Genomic DNA, 10,000 nt, shown 5'->3' on the forward strand with positions numbered 1-10,000 from the left:
GTGGCGGTGCTCGTGGGCTGGGGGCGAGGCTGGGGGCGAGGCTGGGCTCTCCTGGTGGCCCGGCCCACCTGCACCAGACCCAGAATTGAGATTTGCCTCGACACGCCCTGGCATTATTGGGGGATTCTCACCTCCATCGCACTGACACGGACATTTGCATGGGGAATCCTGGGATTGCCATGGTTCGCGATGGGGCATAACACTGTGATGTGAACCACCCGGCCGGCCGCTGGGGCTGCCGTCATGGGGAATAGTGCTGGTGTTGCCATTAGTACTATCACTGCTGCTGTTATCATAGACGCTATCGCTGCTGCCAGTAGAAATACTGTCGCTATTGCTATCAGTTGAAATGTTGCTGTGATAAGCTCCCTGAGCATCCAAGGTTCTTCTAGCAGCTAAATCTACATGGGTTGCCTCACTAGTTGCCTCAGGGTCGCCACTCCCCTCGGAGGAAATGGAGCCAGACGACGACACGTGCGTTGTCATAGGTAGGGTGGGACGACGGATGGTGTGGGTCCCTTCTGAAGGTCCACTGTCGCTCTCCTCGTCCAGTAATGAACCTTCCCGAGTGCGATCCAGTGAGCCTCCTGGAATCCTCTTGAGATCTCTCTCGTCCTCTTCAATACCCTCGTGCCTGGAATTATCCTCCTTTCCCACTTCTCCATCGTGATTATTGTTTCTTTCTTCATAATCCGTCTCTTCATCCAAGGGTTCATAATCAAAGATTCCACTGAAATAGTAAGGATAATCTTTATCATACTCGTACTCGTCAGAACTCATCATATTACCGCCCACGTCGCTGTTACTCAAGATCGATGGAGACGGGATCTGATCTCTATTTTCCTCAACAGGATCCAGTGAGCTGACGTGAGCGTGGACGGACTCCTGATTGGGATCACCCACCATTTGATTGCTTCTTGAAAGGAAAGAGTGTCCTTGGTTGGCTTCAGATCCCTCTGTATCGATACTCGATTCCTTACGCTCACTGTAACCCGGTCTGGTGGATGCTTCCAGAAACCCAGGAGCTGATTGCTTTTCCAGAGATTCGATACTTTTCTGGCGTTTATACTCCTCTGGCAGGATAACACTGTGGCCTGTGTGTGTCGCCGGGGCAGAGGGACCCTTGGCGGCAATTTCTCCAGTTTGGTTGCTCTTGGAAAGAGAAATTCCGTTTCTTGTTTTGCTTCTTTGATCTTTGTCCTCTAGGTCATTGATTCCAATTCCATCAATGCCGGTGATTCCAACGCTGGTTTGTTGGTCCCTTACAGATAAAGGTATTTTTTGCAGCGAAATATCTCCAATGATAGGGAGAGCGAGAGAGCCACTAGCGCCCGGGTAAGAATTTATATTACTCTCACGGGCGTCGAAAGGAGTATCGATATCCGAGAATGGTGTCACTTCAACTGTACCTTCACTCTCTTTGTTCGAGGATCCTCCACTGTTGCTTCTCCATCCATCCTCTTCCCCCTCGTAGACGAGGGAAGACGCCGAGACCGCTCCGGAGGGAATGACCTGGTCTACTGGCCCTTTCCGATCGTCAGCCGCCATTACCATGGAAATTTCAGGGGAGGCCTCGCTTCCAGCGACATTACCGGGTGATTGTTGGTTGTGCCCAACCAAGGGTTGCGAGGGACTAATCCTGTGATCAACATTTACCTCACTATGTTTTGGTGATGAAAATGGTGATGAATCCTCCTGGCCATCAGTTATATCCTCGCCATCTTCAGTTTGCCGTGATGATGTCTCATCGGCAGAAGATCTTCCTGCAACATCTTCCCGCTGTAAACCAGGTAAAACTACCAAGTTAGAGCCACTTTCAACCACTTTATCGGCAGATAAGTCATCTAGGGTAGCTTTTTTCCTAACACTGTCTTTTGCAACAGAACCACTTGACTCGTATTCGCCGCCAGAACCATGCACAAAGTGTTCTCCAACAGAGCGATCCACAGAGTCCTCTCTGGCAGAACTACCCGCAGCATCTTCTCCGGCAGAACTACCCACAGCATCTTCTCTGGCAGAACTACCCGCAGCATCTTCTCCGGCAGAACTACCCGCAGCATCTTCTCCGGCAGAACTACCCGCAGCATCTTCTCCGGCAGAACTATCCACAGCATCTTCACCGGCAGAACTATTCACAGCATCTTCACCGGCAGAAAACCCGTCTTCAACGTCTTTATCGGCAATATTGACGCCCGCTGAAGTCTCAGCACTGTGTGTTGTGTATCCCCTCTTCGCTGCTTCATCCCTGACATTATATTCCTCTCGTGAGGTGGAAATCATGGGGATCTGACCCTCCTCTCTGGGTAATCCCTCGTGAGTTTCCTGTGTGCTTTCACGCCGTCTTTCCTCTTGGGGTGGTGAGTGGGTGGGTGTAAAGACAGGCATCGTATTGTGGGCGTGGGAGGGCGTGTGGGCGTGAGGGGTGGCGATGGCGCGGGTGTGGGCGGGGGACTCGAGGTCAGGCTTGTCCTCGGTACCATGGATAGGCGCTCTGTTATCTCTGTGATCAATAACATGATGGCTTTTCTGGCCGTGTTCTCTTTCTACATTTGGCTCTGTTGTTGCACTATTTTGCTGGTATTCACTATGTTCGTGTTTCATTTGTTGTTGCAGAACACTGTGTTCTTGCTGTTCTTCATTATCTTGCTGCTTTACAGCACTGTGTTCTTGCGGTTCTTCACTATCTTGCTGTTGCAGAACACCGTGTTCTTGCTGTTCTTCATTATTTTGCTGCTGCAGAACACCATGTTCTTGCTGTTCTTCATTATTTTGCTGCTGCAGAACACCATGTTCTTGCTGTTCTTCATTATCCTGCTGCTGCAGAGAACTGTGTTCTTGTTGTTCTTCATTATCTTGCTGCTGCAGAGCTCTGTGTTCATGTTCTTCATTATCTTGCTGCTGCAGAGCTCTGTGTTCTTGTTCTTCATTATCTTGCTGCTGCAGAGCTCTGTGTTCTTGTTTTTCATTATCTTGCTGCTGCAGAGAACTGTGTTCTTGTTTTTCATTATCTTGCTGCTGCAGAGAACTGTGTTCTTGTTCTTTATTATCTTGCTGCTGCAGAGAACTGTGTTCTTGCTGTTGTACTTTTTCTCGCTGTTCATTATTATCTTGTAGAGTGCTATGTTCTTGTTGTTCTTCATTATCTCGCTGTTCATAGTTTTGATCCATCAACAATATGTTGTGTTGCTTAGGCTGAGTATTTAGCCGGCCACCACCACCTTCCCTCGAGACACCAGAGGACACTTGGGCTCTCTCGAGCTTCCCATCAAAGTCGGCTGCATCCCGCTGGACAGTCCTCAAAGCGGAGAACTCTGCCCTTTGGTAGTGACCTTCCTGGTGGAAGAGAGACGACGTCAATATCTTGACGGGAGCCTCCTCTGGGTCGTCGTTGTCGCCACCCCTTCTCTGGAAGTCGTTGCCCTCCTGATGGACATTTTCCTTATAGGCAGAAGATAGTTTAAGGTTACGATCGCTCGTTCTCCCTTCAAGGTCTTGATGCAACCCTCTGGGTTCGTCTCTCTGCTCTTGATTTTCCAGAATATTTATAATTTGTGGAAGTTCAAAGCTATTTTCTGGAAGATTAAAATGATCTGATTGCTCGTCATGAACCTTTTCTAGTCTTTTGTAATTTCTCGGTTGGTCTGAGTGTTCCGATTGAAATCCCTCTCGAGGATTTTCATTCTTTTTCTGAGGATTTTCCTGCCCACCTCCAGCTCGTTCTTCCTCTTCTCCAAGTAGTGGCTGGTCCCCTAGTTGTCCTCTGGGACCACTAGCAAGGGCTTCCCCTAGCTCTGAGTCGACTTTATGGCTAATAGTTGGCGCAACTTGGGGATTTGGCATTATATTATCTTCATTGTGATTAGCTCGAGAACCCTCGCGAGAGGCTGCGAGGTTTGTATTATTAGCCTCCAAGCGGCGGGGTTTTATGGGCCCATCTGAGAGGGGCTTTCCAGTGGCGGTAACTAAGGCTCTTACGTCCTGTGTTTGCGTTGTCTCTTCTCCCATTGTTGTCACTGCTAAGAGAGAATTAAGAGCTGAGTTCACGTCGCCGTTGATCTCAGTTGGCTCACCAGTATCTATGGCTGTACTTTTAGCTTTGGGACGGAGCAGCGAGGCTGAGTGAGTTGAATGACCAGTAGTCACGGCAGGATCAAGAAGTGTAGTCGATGCGTCGGTCATTATCGAGGCTTCAACAGGTGAGTCGAGTGTGCTTTGTGGAGGTATATCAATTGGTGGGGCCAGGCCAATAACACCCTTTACGACGTGCTCACCGGGCAAATGTACACTCACCTGATTGATGATGAACTGTGAATTTTCTGCTATCGCAGTAGGGATGATTTGGCCACTTTCTGAGAAAGTCTGCACACTTTGTAAGAAGGGAACCTGATACGTTGTTTGTGAGGTGGTGACCCAGGTAGTTGCAGTCTCAACATCAGGAGCCATAGGATATGGGTCTCCAACCCTTGTTGCAGTACCCAGCTTCTCTAGGTTATCATTAGGTTGGGTGTGTGTGACCTCGTGCTGGGCGAGGCCTGGCATGTCCCCCAGGAATGGCGGTAGTGCATGGGGAGTTGCTAATGTTGCTGGAGTTACTTGATATTCAGTGTCATATAGTGAAGCGTCCTCTTGAGGCGAGATATCCTCTAGTACTCCTGATGAAGGTGCGGTCATGTGATCAGGTAAGACGGGCCCCACGAGGCTTGCCGACATGCTGTTCCCTCTCTCATCCAAGATTACATTTTCATCGTCAGTGAGTTGTGAGCTGGTGGTGGTGTGGTATTCCGGAACACCCTTCCCTGTAGTGGCAGCGGCTGTTGCTGTAATAACATAATGGGGAGCTCCAGTTACAGCTGTCGGCCGACGGTCCTGGCCGTGTGCTGCTGCTGTGCCTAATGTTTCTGGATTATTCATGAGTACCACCGATGAGGCCCCTGAGCCCACTTGTGTACCGTTTCTTGACGTCGACTGTGCACCCACGTCTGCCGCTTGGTTTTCTTTGGCTCCCGACGGTGTGTTTTCTGACGTCGGAGTGGTAAACGAAGAATTATATGCCGATGACGGTGCTGCAGGGTTATAAGCCAGCTCCTGGACGCTTCCTGCGAGGGGTGAGATAGTTGGTGAGGATAGTGGAGCAGTTGGTTGGGGATCTGGGGCTGATCTCACACGTCTGGTTGCGGCCGAGGCGTGTACCGCAGTGGTTGCTGGCTCTTCCTGGGTGTTATCTGCCACGCCATTTCCATGATTTAATGATATGAGTTTTTCCTGCACAGTGGTGAGCGCAGCGAGCCGCCAGTGCCGCTCCTCGCCCGCCCCTAGATCAATACCGGCACTTCTGGTATCTAATGTGCTTAATTTATTGGCTGAGGGCTCCGACACCCGAGGCTTGCTGCCGCTCTCTGGGACTGACGTAGACCTGCTGCCGCTGCCCAGGACGCTGCTGGTGACGTCCACAGCTGCCAGGTGCTTGCTGACACTTGGAGACACAGAGGGAATCCTGTTTCCTACATCCAATCCGGCTGTTGGCGACGGCTCCTGTGAAACATCCGTTACAGACCAAGCGTAAACATGCAAGTCGTCTATGACCTGGTGGGAGGACAAGGGAGACTGAGTGATCATAGCAGAACGTTGAGGCTTATGGTGAGGTGCGTGGGGGGAGGGGGGCGGCGACGGGTAGCGGAAGGCGCTACGCCGCCGCCGCCGCCGCCCCTGGCCGCCCACAGCAGGCGGGTCCGTAGCGGAGAGTGGTGATGTGAAAGAAGGAAGGTGCAGGGGGTCCATGCCAGGGGGTCGTGCAGGGGGATGGTCCCCGGCCAGGGGGGCCCGGCCATGGTCAGGGGCAACATCAAGAGTCATGCTCGACAATAAAGTGACGGAGGGGGCCGTGTCGCCCACGGGGGCGTGGGGGAGGGCGGGGTTACCTGGGGAGGTGGCGGGTTGTCGCGGGGGAGGGAGGTTGAGTGCCGGCGACAGGTCCACCCCCGGGTTGTCGTCGCTGCCACCCTGGCACCCGTCCGTGCTGTGCCACCCTCCGACCTGAGACGCTGTGGAGACACACACAGAAAATCTTAGAGGAGAGCTGGAAGAGAAGTGATGTTAGTGACGCTGGAGGGTGTGGTGGGGAGCGTGGGTCTGTGTGTGGTGGGGAGCATGGGTCTGTGTGGTGGGGAGCATGGGTCTGTGTGGTGGGGAGCGTGGGCCTGTGTGGTGGGGAGCGTGGGCCTGTGTGGTGGGGAGCGTGGGTCTGTGTGTGGTGGGGAGCGTGGGTCTGTGTGTGGTGGGGAGCGTGGGTCTGTGTGGTGGGGAGCGTGGGCCTGTGTGGTGGGGAGCGTGGGCCTGTGTGGTGGGGAGAGTGGGCCTGTGTGGTGGGGAGCGTGGGTCTGTGTGTGGTGGGGAGACATATATTAATAAGGGATATGTTGTGGGGATGGGACACCAGGATGCTCCACGATGCAGGGGAGTGTGTGTGTGTGTGTGTGTGTGTGTGTGTGTGTGTGTGTGTGTGTGTGTAGTAAATATAACAGAAGGCAAATATGTCGGGAGACACTACATTAAACAACCGACTGTTTGAAAGATGGGGGTCCAAGAGCTAACAGCTCGACCCTGCAGGGCACAACTAGTACACACACACACACACACACACACACACACACACACACACACACACACACACACACACACACATCCGACTAACCAATGTGAGAAGACCCACACAGAAACTCCACAAGGAAATCCTTCAGCATATTGTGCCCCAAATATTAAAGACCAATATTGGAGACTGCGGTTGGTAGCCTCGAGCACACTCCTTGTTAAGAATATCAAATGCTTGAGAAAGTCCAGAGGTCTGCCGGCAGGCCAGGCCAGGCCCTCAGCTCAAGATATGAAGGCACCACAACAAAGTCTAAACTACTGGACGAAAGAAAACAATATTGTGAAATTAAGAACTGATAACGTTGACTTAACTCTCTGTTCACATTATGTGAGAGAAACTGAAATCCAAAGTGAGTTAGAGAAATCTCAGAAGCAACTTTTTTAGGGAGTGAGTGAAATCCTGTGAGTAAAGAAATAGTGAAATTCGTGTATGAATAGATCCATAAACGAATTCAAATTTAAATAATATAAAAAAAACTCATGCAGTTAATGGGGAGAAGGGGGTGCCTCACGAGTCAATACTAAAGAGTTGGGACCCAAGAGCTGAGCTACAGTTACACACATAATATACCACATTATGAAGATAACTGTAATAGGCAAATGAACAGCTGGAATTAGCTATTAAATATTAACCTAACAGCAGTAAACTAAAATAAGATGATACCAATCATAGCAGAGGCCGAGAGGTAACTAGGAGATCGTGTCGCACACCCCACAGCATCTCGACTACTGATACTTGAAGACCTTATCCACGGGGAGATCAACTGGATAAGAAAGGATTCGCCTGGATAGGAGGAGATGTGGCGGGCCAATTATATCTAATCTATGTTAATGATCCTCCAGCGAACGGGGATTTTATCATGATGATGTGTGTGTGTAGATGAGTCTAAGCTGATGAGGTACATAAAAGTATAATGCTGCAAGAAGACACAAACAGCATAAAGGATCGTTTAAGAAATGGTTTTTAGAGATCAACTCAAACCAACATGCAAAGTTATGAGTCTGGATAAGGGAGAAAGGCGGCCAGAAGAGCATTTTAAACTGAGGTGGAGACAGCTAGGGACTTCGACAAAGAAAAATCAAAACTAGTAGTGAACATCACATCGATTCACACATCAAAACCAAACATAAACAAGATAACATCAGTAGCATATGCAAAACTAGTTGATGTGAAAAGAGCTTGTAGGAACTTTAAGACTTAATCTTTCATAACCCTGAACACTTGCATAATAGTCTATGTACAGATGGAAGATGCGCAGCACTGGCATGGAACTGATGCGCAGCACTGGCATGGAACTGATGCGCAGCACTGGCATGGAACTGATGCGCAGCACTGGCATGGAACTGATGCGCAGCACTGGCATGGAACTGATGCGCAGCACTGGCATGGAACTCACACTTTGAATACAAAAACAAAACTTACTGTAGCCAAGATATTTAGAATTTCAGATGCAGACGATGAGTCACAATAACGTGGCTGAAATATCTTGACCAAACCACACGCTAGAAAGTGAAGGGACGACACACACACACACACACACACACACACACACACACACACACACACACACACACACACACACACACACACACACACACACACACACACAACAAGAATGAGAGGAGAAGATGAACCAGCAATGCTTGATTTGATATTTACCCTAAATGAATGGGATATAAGGGAAGTTAAGATGGAAGCGCTCTTGGGAATGAGTGACCACAGTGTATTGAACTTTGAGTACCTGGTAGAGCTAGGACTTATCTCCCCCCAAAAAGAACTAGGAATCAAAAGGCTGGCATACCGAAAGGGGAATTATGAACAGATGAGAAGTTTCCTAAGTGAAATACCTTGGGACACAGACCTCAGAGACAAGTCTGTACAGGGTATGATGGACTATGTTACCCAAAAGTGTCAGGAGGCAGTAAACAGGTTCATCCCGGCCCAAAGGGAAAAATCCGAGAAGCAACAGAAGAATCCATGGTATAATAGGGCATGTATGGAAGCGAAGAAACTGAACAAAAGGGCGTGGAGGAACTTCCGGAATAACAGAACACCAGAAAGCAGAGAGAGATACCAGAGAACCAGGAATGAGTACGTCAGGGTGAGAAGAGAAGCAGAGAAAAATTTTGAAAATGATATAGCAAACAAAGCCAAGACCGAACCAAAGCTACTCCACAGTCACATTAGAAGGAAAACAACAGTGAAAGAACAGGTATTGAAACTTAGAACAGGCGAGGACAGGTATACAGAGAATGACAGAGAGGTGTGTGAGGAACTCAACAAGAGGTTCCAGGAGGTCTTCACAATAGAACAGGGTGAGGTCACTGTGCTAGGAGAAAGGGAGGTAAACCAGGCGGCCTTGGAGGAGTTCGAAATTACGAGAGAGGAGGTCAAGAGACACCTGCTGGATCTGGATGTTAGAAAGGCTGTTGGTCCAGATGGGATCTCACCATGGGTACTGAAAGAGTGTGCAGAGGCACTTTGCTTGCCACTCTCCATAGTGTATAGTAAGTCACTAGAGACGGGAGACCTACCAGAAATATGGAAGACGGCGAATGTGGTCCCAATATACAAAAAGGGCGACAGACAAGAGGCACTGAACTACAGGCCAGTGTCCTTGACTTGTATACCATGCAAGGTGATGGAGAAGATCGTGAGAAAAAACCTGGTAACACATCTGGAGAGAAGGGACTTCGTGACAAATCGCCAACATGGATTCAGGGAGGGTAAATCTTGCCTTACAGGCTTGATAGAATTCTACGACCAGGTGACACAGATTAAGCAAGAAAGAGAGGGCTGGGCGGACTGCATTTTCTTGGATTGTCGGAAAGCCTTTGACACAGTACCGCATAAGAGGCTGGTACATAAGCTGGAGAGACAGGCAGGTGTAGCTGGTAAGGTGCTCCAGTGGATAAGGGAGTATCTAAGCAATAGGAAGCAGAGAGTTACGGTGAGGGGTGAGACCTCCGATTGGCGTGAAGTCACCAGTGTAGTCCCACAGGGCTCTGTACTCGGTCCTATCTTGTTTCTGATATATGTAAATGATCTCCCGGAGGGTATCGATTCATTTCTCTCAATGTTTGCGGACGATGCTAAAATTATGAGAAGGATTAAAACAGAAGAGGACTGTTTGAGGCTTCAAGAAGACCTAGACAAGCTGAAGGAATGGTCGAACAAATGGTTGTTAGAGTTTAACCCAACCAAATGTAATGTAATGAAGATAGGTGTAGGGAGCAGGAGGCCAGATACAAGGTATCATCTGGGAGAGGAAATTCTTCAGGAGTCAGAGAAGGAAAAAGACTTGGGGGTTGATATCACGCCAGACCTGTCTCCTGAAGCACATATCAAGCG

General features: G+C 49.5%; 1 protein-coding gene across 3 annotated transcripts in view; it reads right to left on the reverse strand.

The window, feature by feature from the left end:
- Positions 1 to 5,911, reverse strand: part of LOC123773198 (teneurin-m) — a 95,678-nt gene extending 89,767 nt beyond the window's left edge. For all 3 annotated transcript variants that reach the window (XM_045766809.2, XM_045766808.2, XM_045766807.2), the window contains exon 1: positions 1 to 5,911. This exon is cut by the window's left edge and continues 445 nt beyond it. In XM_045766809.2, coding sequence (XP_045622765.2) covers positions 1 to 5,853 — 5,853 coding nt within the window. In that variant the 5' untranslated portion in view covers positions 5,854 to 5,911.
- Between the last annotated feature and the right edge of the window lie 4,089 nt (positions 5,912 to 10,000).

The sequence above is a fragment of the Procambarus clarkii genome, chromosome 81, assembly GCF_040958095.1.
Source record: "Procambarus clarkii isolate CNS0578487 chromosome 81, FALCON_Pclarkii_2.0, whole genome shotgun sequence".
In the NCBI taxonomy this organism is placed as follows: domain Eukaryota; kingdom Metazoa; phylum Arthropoda; class Malacostraca; order Decapoda; family Cambaridae; genus Procambarus; species Procambarus clarkii.